A 17,942-nucleotide genomic window follows, 5' to 3' on the forward strand; every position below is an offset into this window, starting at 1 on the left:
GCTTCTAATCTTACAATTGCAATCATGTTATGTATTTTCGGTTTCTGAAACAGGTGTGTTTAATTTTTATTTCAGCATTGCAGTCCAGATGGTCCCGAGTGCCCTACAGCTTTCTTGGAAAGGTTGTGTTTTGAGATGAAGAAAGGATTTAGAGAAACAATGCTTCAACTTGTACTGTCTCCAGTGAATTTGTTTCTGAATGACAACTATCAGGTAGTAAGCTGTTTTTCACATGTTTGCGTGTGTGTATTTGTATTGTGGAAATTGCGGTGATCATCATAAAGAAGAAACCCTCTGTGAGAGTGTAGAATCTAAACGTCTTGTTTTTTGGTTGCAACACTGCAATTGTCTTTAGCAGCACTCTGAAGAAAGCGATGGCGTGAAGTCACAGGAATTGCAGATGCATAATCTATATGGGATTAATAGAGCCGTCTTTTGAGAGAGCTGCAGAAATTGGATGTACTGACAGCGTGGTGGCAGGCAAAATTCTGTTTTCCTCATAGCTTTTGTCTGGAGCTAAGTATCTGGATTGCTGATGAATGAAGTTGTCAGAAGGCGCATCTGAAGCTGATGACAATGACAGCTTGAACACAAAAACCTTGATGTAATGAAAAATTGTGTCCTATGAATTTCCAGTTCTGTTATCCAAATCTGCTGGAAGAGTTTTGTATATTTGTTTTTTTATGGGTGTTTCTTTTGTTTATCCCATGAGGAATCCAAGCATTTGAATAGCTGCTTATTTAAGAAACAATCTATTCTGTGCATTGAATGAGACCCTTAGGTGTTGTTCGAACCTGTAACTTAATTATTGTATTGCAATTCATATATACAAGGAAGCTGAAATGAGGTTGCAGGAAAAACCTTTTTTTTTTTTTATTTTTCCTTTTTAAATGATTTAGTTTCACAGCCCTGAGACGTATTGCACGACTTCTTTTCAGTATTCACACTGTTTAGACTTAGTAGTGCTGCGGTTACATGTTTTGCCTCAGGTTTTCTGTGTTCTTTTTAGTTGGATTTATTTTAATTCAGAAACATTAACTTGGACACATAAGACTTCTGCCTGGGAATTTCTGTTGATTGAAATGACTAACGTGCAGGGTGGCATGTTTGTGAAAACAGTGTGAAGAAAGTTTTGATCAGTTACGTGTGTTACTATTACCTAGTGTTTGACTTTGTATTAATTCTTGCCGTTTAGTGTTGGAAATATAAATATTTTGAGTTTAAAAAAAAATTGACCCGTTACTCGCCTTATGTATCTCAAAAGTGCTCTTTGATACTTCCCAGCTCAACCTTAAAGTGAGAAGTTAGTAGTACTTATGTATATAGGACAGGAGTTGTCCCTCTGCCTAGCTGGACAAGTATCATTGCATCATGTTTCCCATTTATATTGTTTTGAAATAGCTTCTGACTCGAGACATGGGTCACCAGTGATATCAAAAGAGTAGGGCATGTTTCTTCTTGTTTAAGCAACTCCAACAGGTTTGCTGACAGTGGAAAACAAACCAGGCAAGATAACAGGTTGAAAAAACGGAATGAAAGAGAAGATCTGCTGTTGACTTACTGTCCATAATCCACAGCCTACCTCCATGCAGTCACAAGCTTCTCGTGTCTGCCTGTGCTGTTTTTATCTTTTCAGCTTCTTTTCTGGCTGGTGGAGTAATATTCTTTCGAAAAGTATTACATCAGAATTTTCATATCTGCAAACGAGTAGCTTTGCTTTAGGTGGCAAGAAATACTTTGGTGAAAAGTGCAACTTAGAGGGCAGCCTCGGATGTTTGTGTTTGGGTTTTTTTACATTTATTTTTAATTTTTTTTAATAATACGTCAGCTCTCCAATAGTAGCGATCCTTTGCAAGTCATGTTTTTTAACCTCATCATTTCAATTGTTAAACATGCTCTTCCATTCTTTGTTTATATTTTATTGCACTAATATTTAACAGATGGTGTCTAGATGTCACCGTGTGGAGTTTACTGGGGAAGATTGTTGGCGACAGTTGCTAGAAATTAAAACAAACTTAGGTTAGGGAAACTTCCCTCTCCCTCTGTAAGATTTGCATATATGTTGTTGGGTGGGTAATGCTGAGAGGTCTTGGGACTGTCTAGCTATACAAACGTCAGCAGGATTTAAGAGGTGAAGACGAATGTGTACGAAGTGTTTCCGGCAACACGGTTTTTGCACTTTCTATTGATGTGTTCTTTGCAAATCTTAGCTTTAACTTCCTTGTCCTTAACAGCGACCTGCAGTGGATGAAGTCCTTCGAGAGGGTCACATCAGCCTGTCGGGTCTGCAGTTGCGCGCCCATGCAATGTTTTCAGCAGAAGGTCTGCCTCTTGGAAGTGATACTCTAGAATATGCGTGGCTGATAGATGTACAGGCTGGAAGCCTTACAGCCAAAGTTACGGCACCACAGGTACCATCTAGAAACTATTTGCTTTGAAGTATTGCTTTTCTTCTTTCTTGTACCACTGGCATAGCACAGATTTTTGGGAGGCACATGATCTCAACTGAATTTGGATGCATCTGTGCCTTAGCTAACCTTAATTTTATAGTTTGAAAATTTAGCCATTTCTATATATGATAGGAGATGTCAAATGAGCTGAATCTGATACTCCTGTTAAATCTAGGTGTAGCAGGGTGGCTAGTGTTATATAAGAATTTGAAGGGATGATAGTAACAGAGCACAAACAAATCGGTAGTGAGTACTGTTGTCACTAGATGTAAACACTTGTATGTTACATGTATGTGTGTTAGTGTACTTTAATACTGAAAGAAAGGCAGCCACAGTATTTACATGCGCTTTAAGTGGTTTAATTGCAGAGTAAATAATACCGCTCTGTAAACAGAGCAGTGTTTTGGGATGCCTTCAGCCATAAACTAGGTAATGAAGAGGAGCAAGGGAAATCCATTTAGAAGGTTTAAGTGTGAGATGACTTAGTTGTCTGTGACTTCCTCTGAGGTTACTTTTCTTTTATGATGCTGACTTCTGGAGATGCAGGTTTGTTACCCCTGCTGGTTAACTCTCTGGGAAGGACAAATGAAGTATCCAGTCGCGATTACAGTTTGCAAGGCAGTTTGATACCCCTCAGGTATAAGGTTCTTGGAGATACACACGTGAAGAGATGCTGCCAGCCATAAGGAGATCGAGTTGAGCATCTGGCAGGAATTTAGCTTGCAGATGAAGTTCTGGCTTTCAATAGCTATGCACAAAGTCACATTTTAAAGTAGGAGACAAATGAGATAATTTGTGGGAGTGTGTAGTATGGGCAGGCCTCAGCAGGAGAGTAGCTGGTAGCTCAGGCGTGCTGCGCTCACCGCATAAATTCTGATGCTTGGTCCCACCGGAACATAGTTTGCTTTCATAACATTGGGTTTTCTTAGGTCAGTTTTAGCACTAACTCCCTTTAGTTTTGTCATTTATTGTGTTACTTTTTTTTTCCCAGATATAATAATGGCTCCGTGTATACAATAGCAAGATCACTTTGATTTATTTCTGGTGTGGGCTGCCAGATCTTTAAAAAAGGTTGCTCTGTTAGTGTATTCTGAGAAGTGAGAAAAGAACAGAAATTCTGTTTCGTAGTGACTGGTTTATTTGTTGATTTTTTGGAAAATTTTTAAAGACGTTTCTACATCCTTCCCCTAAAAATTGGCATTATTTTCTAGGATTAAACACGTATTTCATTACGAGACTTGTGCAGCAAATAAAATCAAAGTAAGGCATACGAGCAATTTCAGTAAATGGAAAGAATTGACTGCAGATACATTTTCATGCTACATATACAGACTTTTGTTTCAGTGTCTCCGAAAATGCTACCACTGATTTCGATAAGCTATACTATTTACTCCACTGCTCTATGTTTCAAAATTAAACCTAATTGATTCAAAGTACTCTAAGGTTAGAGAACATTTCTAAATGCTTGATGCAGCTTCAGGATTGTCTTCCCCTACAAAGCCATCCTCAGTTGTAGGCTTCATACAGGATTTTTATTTTATTTTTTTGTTGTCAGCGCTGCTGTGGAGCAGAATTTGCGTTTGCTCTATCAGGGTCATTGGCTTTTTTTCTCCCGTAGTGTGCTGTATTGCAAGAATTTTTGAAGGGACGACACTAAAGGGAGGAGGAGAGATTTTGTGCAGGACAGTCATAGCTGTATTAAATTCCAGTTAAATTACTGCTGATTTTAAGTGCCCTTTCCTTTGACTAGCCAAAGAAAACTCATTTCCCTCTCATAATAGAGACAGTCATGAATCATTTCCTTTATGAATGAGCTAACTATATAAAAGATATAAATCAACAATAGGCTAATTACTAGGTCCAGTGAGATTCAGCAGTGTTCTGTTTAGCCAGTTTCCTCCTATGCTTTCTAAATGTAACTTTGTTACTTATATACAAGGAAGTCTGACATTTAAATTATGAATGGTAATAGAGTGTTCTGAGGTATTTTTTGAGGTAAAATAGGGGGGGCTTTGTTTTTACAGTGAAGTCAGTTGGTCGTAATAACAAAAGCTGTTGCCTTATATTAAGAAATAATTTAGAAAATTATTTAACATCACGGTGTTATCCATGAAAAGCTACAGGGACTTGCATGTTGTGGTACACACAAAAATAAAAGTCGGTCTTGAGCAACAGGAAATAGACTATGTGTAAGCAAGATAATGCAGCCAGAATGTTATGGTAGGGTCCTTGGTTTGTTCTTACTCCTGCTCACTTCCCCACCTTTGTGATGTTCTTTCAGTACTCTGTCAAATACCAGAAGTTTGTGTACTTACTATTAGACAAGGTGGTGTTATTTGCTTACAGCTCGGGTCTCTTCTGGAATGGGGGCAGACCTTTGTATTTCATGTGGTGTGCCGGGAGTTTGAACTGGAGAGGCCAAAATCTGTAATAATATGCCAGCATGGAATTGATCGTCGGTTTTGTGACTCTAAGGTAAACTTTCATCTGTCTTAATTGCTTACTGTATTTGCACAGGTTCTTTGGAACAGTCTAGAAGTCCAGCCTTAAATTTATCAAGACACATGGAGTATATAGTCAGATTGGATCTCCCTTTGATAAATTACAATTAAGTTTTAGAAAGAAAAGCAATTCTCTCTGGATCTTCCTGTGGGTATGCTCGATGCTTTTGTGCTCTGTGAAATATTTTGAGAAATGGTATCCACAGAAGTCATGCCTAGTTTCTTACCTCTACTGTGGCGTTAAGAGATAAAGGTGCATACTCCAGTGTTCCTTAAGAGACAAAGGTCATACTTCCCCTCATGCTCCTGGCACATTTCCATGGTAGTTTTTCATTGCATATCCTCTGTTGAAGAAACAGTGACCTTTTTTTTTTTTTAATTTTTTAAAACATGGGACTCTTACTTAACCATCATGTCACTGTGGATTCTGCTTTTGGTACTTGTCCCGTGGAATCAGTTTGCATGGTCACTTGAAGACTGAAGGAAGTTTGCCATATATTAAGTATGAAACCCGAATTTCTTCTCTCGACATCCTCCTTTGTTTTGTTCCAGTTTTTGTGATGTTTGCTGGTAGAAGCCAGGAGAGCCAACTGAGTCCCCTGATGTTGCTGGACAGAAGAATTAAATGTTCACTAATGAAAATGAACCTCAGCGCGGAAACACCGCATGTCATACTCATGTTGATAGTGTAGAATAGCTCACTTTTTATTGCTCTAGTTTTAAGTCTCTGTTAAACAGAACATAAATGAAAGGATAACCACAAACTAAACTAAGCCAAACCTCCTGATATACGTTTATATCTCTTTCTTTCCTTCAGATGAACTGTGTCCCAGGGCCGTGCCCAACATCTGATGACTTAAAGTACACTATGACACGCTTAGCCATGGATGGAGCAGATCTGTATGTGGTAGAACATGGCTGTGCCACCAATATAAAGGTAGAAATATTTCTCTTAACAGCAATTAAAATGCTTGTTTATCAATGGAGTTCTTTGCGTTTTGGGATAGAATGGCTTCCAGAATTTATTGCTTGCTTACATGTGATGGACTAAGCAGAATTTCTGAAACTTTGCGTGATAAAAGGTTGGCTTGGACTGGGCCAGGAGTAGATTGGTTTGGCTTCTGCTTAGTAATTCTGTTAATGATCTTGGAAAATGGTAAGGAGGAGCAGATGTCTGCCAAAATAAGAGTGGAATCTGCAGGATTGGTGTAAAACATTTAAGGAAACACTGGGCAATATAAATCTCTGTGTCTGTGCCTGAGAGCTAATAAGAACTTGTGCTGTAAGTTAGTAACGCAGCAACTGGAAATGATTGATATGGATTAAGTACAAGTCAGTGCTTGATAACTCATGGTCGTCTTATGTGATACAGCTGTTTGAATTAAGATGTATCTTTGGCAGAGATGGGAGAAGTGTTAGTGCCACTGCCTGACTGAATCTAGAATACTGCATCATGTATCCTCTGTTCAAAAAAGCATGTGCAGAGAGGAGCTGGTATTCTCTCCATTACCCTATCATACAAGAGAAAACTGGAATAGTTTATTCAGTGTAGCAAAATACAGGTTAAGAGACAATTGAGTTATGGTAACAACAGAAAAGGAGAAAAGTGCTATGCTGGTGTAAGTGACTAGCACTTGTGCTATCCATTAATAAATTAGGTTTTAAAAGGTAGACTTAACATGTAAGGTTTTTGGGACAGCTTCACATTATGAGCAAAAATCTAACTGAAGGAAAGTGGTAGCTGTTTTAGACGTATTTTTTTTAATGACATGGTCTCTAGTCATTTGAATGGCTTGCTACCTTGTGGCAGTAAAAAAAATTGCATTTGTCTTCAAATTCTTTTGAGTCCAATATTAAAAAGCACCATCACAAATATTAACTGTGTTTGCAGGCATAAATATGAATGGCAGTATTTTCAAAGGCAGCTTAATAACCTGAACCACTTGAGAAAATTGTATCCCAAATGTGTTTCATTCGAATTAGAAAAAAAAAAAGATTTCCAGTGCTCCCTTATAGTCTGACAGAAGAGAAGTATTAATTTAGTATAAACCCTGTGGATAGCTCTTCTGTGGCTGGTTTCTTTTTTAGCTTTCCTTCTTTTCCCTGTGAGAAGTTTGAAAACTGGATCTGAAATTTCAGGTACTTCGTGGTGACTTTTTGGAGAGGACTCAAGCTGTGCAGGAAATTTGATCCAATGTCTTCAGATTATTTGAAGTTTGAAGACTAAGCATGTGTGGCAGGGCTATGTCATCTTTTATTAGGGTTCACCACTGTCGGGGAGGATTGATACTGTACGGGCAGGTGGGTTAGTTGTACAGTGACCAGTTTCCCTGGCTAAGTGCGGGGGTAAAGCAAGAACTTCTGGTTCCTCTTTGGAGAGGGTTGGCTCCTGCCGGTATTGTGCTTTTCATAGAAGGGCGGCCTCCTGTTTGATTCAACGAAACTACTAGAGTTATGCCAGTACCAGAAGTGGAGAGTGATCGTACCACGATTCATATGGGCCTCAGTTAAGGTTTAGGATCTGGAATTTCTAGAGTTTTACAGTGTTTAACATGATTGTATCACTGAGCTATTTATTAATTGTAGAGTAAATACAGCTTTGTATTCAAAGTATATAATCGATGTTTTAGTCTAAGGACACAGAATGACCCATATCATGTCAGATCATATATCAGATTTTGACATTTCAGATTTCTCGGTGTTTAGATGACAGTGAAGAATTTAATGATGATTTAATTTTTTTAAAGGTTCATTACATCACCTGTCCTTAGTTGAGCTTTCTTGTTTGATTCCTTTACAAAAGGAGACTCCTAAGTAGAGTTTTTCTTTTTGTTATTTAAAAACTGGCTGAAACTAATTTCTAAGCTTGTCTTCTGTTGTGTGTGTGTGCACATGCTTGCATAAGAACCTGGTTCTTGGTCTTTTTTTTGAGAGAATAGTTTACTGACATCTTTCTGCTGCGTAGCAGGTGGTGTGTAAACTGGTTTAAGCTACTCTTCCTGTGTTTTGCTCATGACTAATCAGAGTTCATGTTATAAATCATGTTTTCAGATGGGTGCCATACGTATTGCAAACTGCAACCTCCACAACCAGTCTGTTGGAGAAGGTGTAAGTGCGGCTATTCAAGACTTGCAACTGAGACAATATGTTGAGCAGGTGAACAATTGCAGAACTGGTCTTCAGCCAATACTAAGGAGGGCATATTGGCTGGAAGCTGGCTCTGTCAACTTGGGGCTCATCACTGCTGACATCGCTTTAGCTGCAGATCATCCTTCTAAGCATGAAGTACAGAGACATTTCTTAGAAACGCACGATAACCGGACTAAGAGGTAAGACATACGATTGAAGGAGGTTCATTTACATTTTTGGGTGGTGTAAGTTAATACATTCATCTAAAAACGGAACTTTGTTTTTTGCTTTTGTGGATTTTTTTTTCTTACATAGATTACAATTCATTGTAGTTTCTTTAAAAGTATCTTGAATGCTTATGTATGAGGTTGGTGATTTGAATGTGCTTGGGCTGTACAAAAATTGTATGATTTTTGGCAAAACCTAAGTCTCCCCTCTGCTTTGCCTTATCCTCCAACATGAAGATCAGGGAGAGGAGGGAATCGAATTTGTCCTTTGTTCTCAGGCTGGACTGAAAACAGGCCTTAGAGTCCTGAGGAAGCTGATGAGCAGCTGTGAATAAGATGCCTGGTGTAACTGATTTGTGTGTCTCCCCAAAGGACAATTGCCTCTGGCATAAGCAACGTACACCAGCGTGGAGTGTGTTTGCAGTGCCTGCCTTTGTGCTGAGAGAAGGGGTTGCTTCTGTTAGCATGTATTGTGGCAGGTGAACATAATCTGTGCCTGAGCACTTCATATACATTTGTGATTTGCTCCTTGCTGGAGCTAATCCTTAATTTTATGTCTTACATCTGTGTTTCAGATACAAATCTTCCTTTCTCATTTCATGGTGGTGAAATAGGAGCTCACATATGAGATAGGGATATCCTTTAATCTTGTTTTCACTGAATTTAAATGCACTGAGGCTGATGTGGTCATGCTTTTGTTCTGTTTTGTGTTTTTCTGCCTTTGTATAGATTGTGGTTTTTGTGGCCTGATGATAATTTGAGGAATAAGAGAAGCAAGAACAAGTGTGGCTGTCTTGGTGGTTGTCGATTCTTCGGTGGCACGTTGACAGGACTAGATTTTTTCAAACTTGAGGAACTGACACCTTCAAGCAGCTCTGCTTTCTCAAGTACAAGTGCAGAATCTGATATGTTTTATGGGCAGTCTTTACTGCAGCCAGGAGAATGGATAATTACTAAGGAGATTCCTAAGATTTTAGATGGTGAGAATGCATTGTACTGTAATTTTACTCTATTTTGCCCAAAAGTAGAATCGCTTAACTGTACATTAGTATTTATAGTCTTTTCAATTCTGATTAATGAATAGTACTTGTTGGTTTTGTAGTAGCATGGGCCCTTCTGAGAGCAGACAGGAGCTTGACAGTAGTGGGCAAACTTTCATATGCTGAATTCGTATATTAACATGCAACTCCTTTCTGAGTAAAAAGAAGTTTTTTGACTTGTGTCTGTTCTACTTATATAGAAAGCTGTCTACTAAGACAATTTAATGTTTTGCTGCTATGACTTTATTAATTTTTTTTAGTACATGCTAGTATGTGTATGCATTTCAAAACTAGGGCTTTTATTTGTAATGATTTTTATTTCAGTGGGCAGGGAAGAAACCATTGTAGTTTTGTTATGAGATGTTAGATTTTTCTGTTTCTGATCCTAGGTAAAGCAAATGGTGTAAAACGAAAAGATTGGGATTGCAGATCTATGGGTGTGGAAATAGAAAGAAAAGCACAACATCTAAGCCTACAAGTGCCATTGCGCTCCCATAGCTCCTCATCGTCTTCCGAGGAAACGAGCAGTTCTAGTGCTGCGCTCCCCTTGCTTGCAGGTGAGAAGGACAGCCCATCGTCAGCTACTGAGGATCACTTGGGACAGAAGGAGTTCTTGTCTGGTGCAAAAAGGGAAGATGGTCATGGAAGGTTAGTACTCTCTATCCACGTAGAAGTATAAGTCAACCCTTGAATACGTTATGACAGGAAAAAACCCTGATATTTAGCAATTTATAAAGTGTTGGTTATTTCCTAATGGTACTCCTGAAATGCATTTCCATAGTTTCAGTGCAAATTTGGATCCCTAATATGGGATGATTACCTGATCTGGGTAGAAAATCCAGCATGTAAGACAACAGCACTTGCTGTTAATGTTCGGTTTTGCATCCTCTGTATGTAGACAACTGGATTAACAAGTGGCAGAATTTAGGATGTGAGCAGCATCATGAAAATAATTGCTTTGCTAATAGCAAGTAAGGGAATCACTGAAGTGTTTGACAGGTCCTATAATGTGAAAAGAGAAGCATTAGTAATAAAATAAGCAAATGAACCTTTAATTTTTATTTCCAGTGTTGCAGTTGAGGGTGCAGAGGGCAGCCCTGCATCCCCTGGCAACCAGGAAAGGCCTGTTGGTCAGTCTCCCATGAGGTCTCCACTGAAACGGCAAGCGTCCATGTGCTCCACCCGGCTCGGGAGCACTAAGAGCCTAACGGCAGCCTTCTATGGAGACAAGCAGCCTGTTCCGGTTGGTGTGCAGTTCAGCAGCGATGTGTCTCGCAGTGATGAGAATGTCTTGGACTCCCCAAAGCAGAGGAGGAGCTTTGGTTCTTTTCCGTATACTCCATCTGCAGATTCAAACTCATTTCACCAGTATCGCTCAATGGATTCCAGTATGTCAATGGCTGACAGCGAAGCTTATTTTTCTGCAGCAGAAGAGTTTGAGCCAATAAGTAGCGACGAAGGTCCAGGAACCTATCCAGGGAGGAAGAAGAGAAAAAAACAAGCTCAGAAAACTGAATATAGTAGAGGGTCTATTTATCACAGTGTGGAAGGGCCCTTAACAAGCACAGTCCATGGGGAAATTAGTCAAGATGTTAAAACGTTGCCAATTAAGACTCATCCTTCACAGGCTTCATTTGTTTCAGCTCTGGGAGGAGAAGATGAGCATGTTGAGAACATGTATGTCGCGGAATCTGAGAAGACTGTGGAAAGTGAGCAAATAACTTCCCAGCAGCCTGTAATGGCATGTTACCAAAACTATCTTACACAGTTCCAGGTGATCAACTGGTCAGTAAAGCATCCAACTAACAAAAGAACTTCAAAATCCTCTTTACATCGCCCTTTAGACCTTGACACGCCAACGAGTGAAGAAAGTTCGTCATCTTTTGAGCAACTTTCTGTCCCAACTTTTAAGGTATGGAGGATGGAGGAAGAAAGAGTAGAGGAAGGAGTAAGAATCCCAAAGGAGTTAAAATTGCTTAATACACCTGTAGTGTAAATAAAGCTATGAGAAACTTGAAACTTCTTTGCTTTCAGTTAAGGAATACTTTGGATTTCTGACTTCAGATAATGGGCTGTGTGGCTGGGAGGCTGTGGAAAAGAAAAAATGAAGTTAGAATTCTGTGGATAAGATGTGTGTTCTGAATTGTCATTATTGCGCTTAAAAATGCTGCCTGTTGAATGACAGGCAGCTGAAAGATATTTATGTGAGTTTTGCTTAAAATACATGTTTCACAGAACTTCAGTAGCAGTATATTTAATACTGATAAAGAATAATCTAGGCTGTAAATGCTTTACTTAAAGTTGAAACTCACAGATTTAGCAAATTATTTTTATAAATGGGCTTTTTTTTTTTACTCCTCATTATGTATGTGATGTGAGCATACGTGCTTAAGGAAGGCGGTGAAATGAAATACACGAAAAATAATGGAAATGACTCGGTAGAAAATAGGCATCTAAGTTCTGGAGTTTAATTTCTTATCACTTTGCAGCAAAAACTTTGTGCAAGCCTTTTGTAGATTAGTATTTGGAGTCTTTTAAAGTAATTAGTCTATTTAGCTACGTAAAAACGTTGTAATCTAACCTCTAAAGTCATTAAAAAAACAACTAGGAGGTTCTGTGTACTATATTGGAGAATCTGCATATGAGGGATTCTTGTAAGAAAAACTGTAAGGAGAATCCTTATTTGAAGATACCTTGGGTATTTTTTTCATATATAGAAGGAAGGTAATAAATTTCTTTGCACTTTTATCTTAGATTGTTAAACAGGGTCTCACAGCTAATTCATTACTGGACAGAGGCATGCAGCTTACAGGATCAACATCTAAGTAAGTTGAATACTGCGTAATATAATTAGCATATTTTTTAAGAGTAGGATTTTCCTGATGTTAAATATTTTGGCTTTTGCTAGCCCTTCCAAAATTTGATTTGTAGCAGTACTTTTCAGTGCGGTTCTACTTTAGAACAGAGTATCCTATTATAAAATGTTTGGTGTTGGAAAGCATTAAATAATTTCACTCATATGTTTTCAAGATTATGAACTGCAACTTAATTTAGAATAATTTGCAGGTGCTTATGGTGAGTGTCCATTGCATTGCCAAAAGCTGAACTTGAATCTAGGGAATGGCCTTGCCCTGGGGTTGTATCTGTGCGCTTTCTAAGCTATGCAGTAGAAGAAACCTGCCATTATATGCATTTTGTGACAAATTAACCTGATACCAGGACACTTTTGTATTTCTTTTACAAACCTAGATTATTAATGTGTATTTGACTTGTTTAGTACACCTTATACTCCTTTGGAAAAGAAGTCTGCAGAAAATACAGATGATGAAACGATAACAGAAGAATGGACATTGGATCACCCTGTCTTCCAGACACGGACAACAGCAATAGTAGAAGTAAAAGGAACTGTAGATGTAGTTCTGACTCCTCTTGTAGCAGAAGCACTGGATAGGTAATTAATTTTACTTTTATTACTGCAATGTTAATTGATTACGCTAAAAATTGTCTAAAATTAAAGCTGTTTTGTTCAGCAAAGGTTTAGGTAAAAGGATTGAATAATGTGACTGATGGAACAGTGGGCCCTTGTGCCCAGTGAATGTAATTCTGCATTTCCCATGAAGAAGCTAGAAGAATGTTATACTTCTATGCATAAGAACGTTATGTTATGATCTGGGGAGTGCCCTTTATGTCTGTCAGTACTTTAATTAACACTATATAGAGAAAAATTAATATTATTGGTGGTTTGTCACGTGAAACTAGAAGTTTAAATGGTCTGCTGTGGGCTTGTTGCCTCTCACAGGTATATAGAAGCGATGGTGCACTGTGCTAGCTCCCGACACCCAGCAGCAATCGTCGATGATCTGCATTGCAAAGTTCTTCGAGATGCTGTTCAGAACAGCAAAACAAGCTTCTCAGAAAATGTAAGAAAGGGAACAAGAAAAATGGACAAAGATTTGAGAGAGTATTGTTTTCTGTATTTTACATAGAAGAAGTTTTAATTGAATTCAGTGTTTTGAGATACAGGAGCTAAATGCTTTATTAATTTGGAATACATACTTATTTTTATCTTGTGCTTAATGTGTGTGTGTTTTTATAATCAACTGTTACATACTGTCTTTCAGTGATCAGAAATCTCTCTTTCAGGATTGAAGTGAAGTTTTTCTCTTTTGGACAGTCTAGTCAGTAGCTACTGTAATTTGCATGAGATCATACATTCTGTTCTTAGAAATTACTATAACAATATTTTTGTGTATTATATTCATATCAGCAATACATCATTTACTATTTTACAGTGATTAGGGAGATAGCCTCTGTGAAGTAGAGGAAAGTTCAAACTAAGCTGTGAAAGTGCATGTGCCTTCTTTTCAGTTCATCTGATAGCCTAAAAAAAATTAGCTTGACTAGAATTGTATGGCAGTTCCAGAGAATTAGAAGGGGTTTTTGTCCAAGGTAATGATCATATCTATATTGTATAATTTCTTAGACTACACAGGCTAGTGGACACTAATTATTTACTTCATAATAAGTTGTTCTATGTACGTTATATATGTAGAACTCAAACTTTCAGCTGAAATCTGGTCATTAGAAGTTTACTGCAGAATGGCATTGGTACCCTGATGGGTCTAAACCTACTGTATCTGTAAGTGCTACAGCCCTTGTTCTAGAAATCAGGGTATTGTGCTTTAAATGAAGTCAGAATCTCTTGCTGCTTCAGTGCTAATAAACTATCCTGTTACTCTTTAGCTTAGCCGCTCTGAGTTTCAGCGAGAATAAATTATTTTTTTCCTCCCCTCCAAGTTATCTTCAAAGCAGGATATTAGAGGAACAAAAATAGACACTACCACTACAGGAACAACAAACCAGGGACCAGCACAGACCAATCTCTCACTCAAGCAAGATAATGTGACGATTAAAGGTCTTCAGGCCAATGTTACTGTACCAAAGGTAACAACTTTTTGTTTAGTACACATGCGCCTCACAAGTTAACCTTATCTTGCATCCCTATTAGTTCCCCAAAAGCTTAAGTGAAGCTATGTATTTGTGCTAGGTAACTAACGTTTTGAACAGGATGACTGTTTTGGAGCCGCTCAATTTTATTATGGTAGGTGTGCAGGTTAAGTAACAGCCACTATAGGCATAACTGACTGCCATGTCTTTAAATTATGTTTTTACATAATCTAGGTGTTATGGTTTTATCTCCACCCCCCACCCCCCTCCTTACTGAGAAGTATAAGACAAGGTTGTATTAGAAATTAGTGATGTGTACTTAATGTAACATTTTTTTTCTAAATTTCTTTACTTTTGGGGGGGGGATTTTACATGTAGGTGAACCTGTGTTTACTACAAGCATCTGTTGATGAATCCCCAGGGGTTTCTTCTGGCAAAACAGTGACTCATGTTTCATTAGTAGCTTTGTGTTTTGATAGAATTGCCACGCAAGTTCGTATGAATAGGTAAGAATAATACATATCACTATTTGTACCTCTTTCTTCTTAAGTTAGTCAGAAGACTTACAGTGATGCCAATTTTTTTGCAGTTCTGAAGAGTATTTGAAAAAGTCGTGACTGAGTTTAGCAATTAAATGCATCTTCTGTGTTTTATAAATTAACTTCTAATATCTAATTAGAACTGCAGTTTCTTTAAGAAACGGAGGAATAATTTTGGAATAATTTTGGCACGTCAGTTTTAAGTCATTCTTGCTTTTATGTCATGCAGGATAATATTAAGTTTTTCAGAATTTTTCTACCAAAGCATATGTATTGTCTATCTTACAAAGAATTGTTTTTAACACTGCTATGTCAATAACACTTAAAATTTGAAACAGGAAATAATCAAATGAAATATGTCTATCTGAGGTAGGCTCAATTGTTTTTTCTCCCTTATATTCAAAGGGGTATAGTTGAGGAGACTTCAAACAATGCAGAAACTGGGAGGAATTCTGTTACGTTTGAGCGTTACATCCAAACCAGTAAAATGCAGCCTCAGTCTTCTGGCTCACTCAGATCCAATGCAGGAGCAGAAAAAGGGAAAGAAATTGCTGCTAAATTGAACATCCATCGCGTTCATGGACAACTTAGAGGCCTTGATACAACAGGTAAACCTTTTAGGATTTTTTTAAATTGTGGAAATGTCAGTTTTCATAGAAGCAAATGGTTATGGTTGGCCTTGTAGTTTGGTTGTGTTTTGGTTTTTTTTTTTAATCAACACACATAAAAAGACACTTGAACCTGGAGATTTTGCAGATTCTCTAGAAGAATTTTAGGATAGTTCCTCAAATTATTTCCTGTTATTCTGCTGAAGTGCTAGACTTAAATGTGGGCTAAGTGAAAACTATCAAGATGAACTTCTAAGCAGTTTGTGTGGCAAGTGGCTTGCATTGTAAATATTGACATGCGCTGGTAAAATTTCAGGCCTGGGCTCCCTTCCTCCCACCTGATCTCTTTTCAGCTACTGTTTTTTGTCACCTGATGCAGGGAATTGAATTACGCTGATTTGGTTTCTTACTACTTTCTAACCATTTCAAGATAGCTATAATTGCCTGTTGTACTGGCAATTTCAGCATGACAAACTGTAGATTTTTAACTGTAGCGACTCTGAAAGTGAAAATAAGATCTACCCAGTTATCTTCCTTCTTGTTTGCATTAAGGAAATTCCTTCAAGAGGCTATGAATTAGATTCAGCTGCTGTAACTCCTGGTCCTGGAAGAACTAATCTGGAGAAGATGACCAAAAGTGGAGGCAGTTTTTGTTAAAACTGATTCAATTTTGACGGAATCTATACCAGTTAGTGCCGTGTTTTACTCTGTCCCGTAATGAACAGGAATCTTTAGGACAAGAGCAAGTGCTCTGTGAAACAAGTCTGATTGAAAAACACACAATAAACAATAAAGATAGACCCACCCACCCCACCCCCAGCCCACTGCTGTGCAAAGATGAGTGAGCAAAGGAAGCTGGAGGAAAACAAAAGCAGTAAGAGAACACTGAACTCTATTTTTACTTAGTTATGGGTAGAATCTTAGCAGTAGTGTCCTATGTGAGGTATGTTGCAGACATTCAAGATGGCCAAGTGATTTTTGAATTCTAACCAAGCAAACTCATCATCTTCCATTTAAAACGTTTGAGAGATGTCTTTCTAGGGATCTTAGCATTTCATGTGTACTTCAAAAGTGATTGCACTTCTGAGCTGGGGGTGGAGAGTGAGGATTGGAAGGGATATAAATTGACTCTAGCTCATTTCCTCAGATATTTGACATTTAGCTCTGTGTGTCAGTTAATAGGCAATAGGCATAAAATTGTTTAACATGTTCGTTCAAAAATGTCGCCAGAAGAAAGGATTTATATATAAGCTACATCCTAACATCAAAGAAATCAAGGTGGCATAGTACCCTCCTGGGTCTTAGACAGCAAAGATCATAATGAATTAAAAACTGTCTGAGTCTGTGTTTTCTTAGGAATCAGTGAGGCTTAGCGCTTTACATCCTCCCTACACAGACATAGACATGCTTCCAACCAAGAAGCAGTCTTTGAATTAAAATTAGAAATTTATTTTTAAATATCCTTCAAGTATGCTATAGTTAATACCAAATGCATTTCTACTAAGACATATTCTCCAAAAGCACTGTCAGTAACGCTGTAATTTTTAGTTTAACGCTATTAAACCTTAATTTTTAGTTTAACGCTATTAAACCTTAGGTACTTACTAGGAATGAGCTTTTTTGTAAAGTAATTTCTGGCCAATTGCCAGTTCTGGATAAAACTCTGAAGAGTTTGTTTGTACACATGTCTTTGGAACCATGACTCTACAAAAAGATGAAAAAGGCAGATGTGTTAGGATTGGGAATGCCTCCAAGCTTTAACGTTGTGTTTCTCAGTCCATATTTTTTCCAAACTTAAAAATTATGCTGCCCATATTAACATACCAGGAGGAAGGCTTTTAGACTTCATAAACTATCCTTCTTTTTTTTCTTGCTTGTACTTTAATTTTGGTTTTTTTTCTTTATTTCTCCCCCCTGCCCCAATTTGAGGAATGTTAAAGGGGCAACACTCCCAGAAGACTGTAAACTTCAGAGAGCTATTTGAAGACGTAAGGTTTGGGGTTTTTTGTTTTTTTTTTTTCATTTTGTAACGAAGAGGTAAATATGTTTGTTTTTACAGATATTGGAACTTGTGCAATAACAGCTATTCCTTTTGGGAAATCAAAAGTTCTTTTTACTTTGGAAGAGTTGGATGAGTTTGCTTTTGTGGATGAAACAGATCAACAAGCTGTTCCAGATGTAACACGAATTGGTCCTAGTCAAGAGAAGTGGGGTTGGATAATGTTTGAGTGTGGAATTGAAAATTTGACTATAAAAGGTAAGGCTTATGTAGGCTTTATATTACTTTGCTTTATGAAACTGCTAACAATTGTGTTGTTAGGTCTTCCAGTTTAGCAATTGTGTGATTAGAAATTGCGGAATATGGGTGATTTTAAATAGTACACGTCTATTGTAAATAAATGATATCACGGAGTAGATTATACAGTAAAGGAACTTTTAGTAATCAATACCATTTATAACAGTGTATGAAATAATTCTATATAAACCAGTTTCGGCAGTTT

The 17,942-nt window shown here is 37.8% G+C and overlaps 1 protein-coding gene across 16 annotated transcripts in view; it reads left to right on the plus strand.

The window, feature by feature from the left end:
* Window positions 1–17,942, plus strand: part of BLTP1 (bridge-like lipid transfer protein family member 1) — a 125,138-nt gene that overhangs the window by 42,185 nt on the left and 65,011 nt on the right. For all 16 annotated transcript variants that reach the window (XM_075090199.1, XM_075090183.1, XM_075090188.1 and 13 more), the window contains exons 21-35: window positions 76–213; window positions 2,235–2,411; window positions 4,797–4,925; window positions 5,769–5,888; window positions 8,003–8,280; window positions 9,037–9,287; window positions 9,737–9,995; window positions 10,416–11,259; window positions 12,102–12,172; window positions 12,625–12,798; window positions 13,147–13,267; window positions 14,145–14,291; window positions 14,673–14,800; window positions 15,239–15,441; window positions 17,501–17,698. In XM_075090199.1, the coding sequence (XP_074946300.1) occupies window positions 76–213; window positions 2,235–2,411; window positions 4,797–4,925; window positions 5,769–5,888; window positions 8,003–8,280; window positions 9,037–9,287; window positions 9,737–9,995; window positions 10,416–11,259; window positions 12,102–12,172; window positions 12,625–12,798; window positions 13,147–13,267; window positions 14,145–14,291; window positions 14,673–14,800; window positions 15,239–15,441; window positions 17,501–17,698 (3,238 nt within the window). The remainder of the gene's footprint in view (window positions 1–75; window positions 214–2,234; window positions 2,412–4,796; window positions 4,926–5,768; window positions 5,889–8,002; window positions 8,281–9,036; window positions 9,288–9,736; window positions 9,996–10,415; window positions 11,260–12,101; window positions 12,173–12,624; window positions 12,799–13,146; window positions 13,268–14,144; window positions 14,292–14,672; window positions 14,801–15,238; window positions 15,442–17,500; window positions 17,699–17,942) is intronic.

Source organism: Phalacrocorax aristotelis, chromosome 4, assembly GCF_949628215.1.
Source record: "Phalacrocorax aristotelis chromosome 4, bGulAri2.1, whole genome shotgun sequence".
NCBI lineage: Eukaryota > Metazoa > Chordata > Aves > Suliformes > Phalacrocoracidae > Phalacrocorax > Phalacrocorax aristotelis.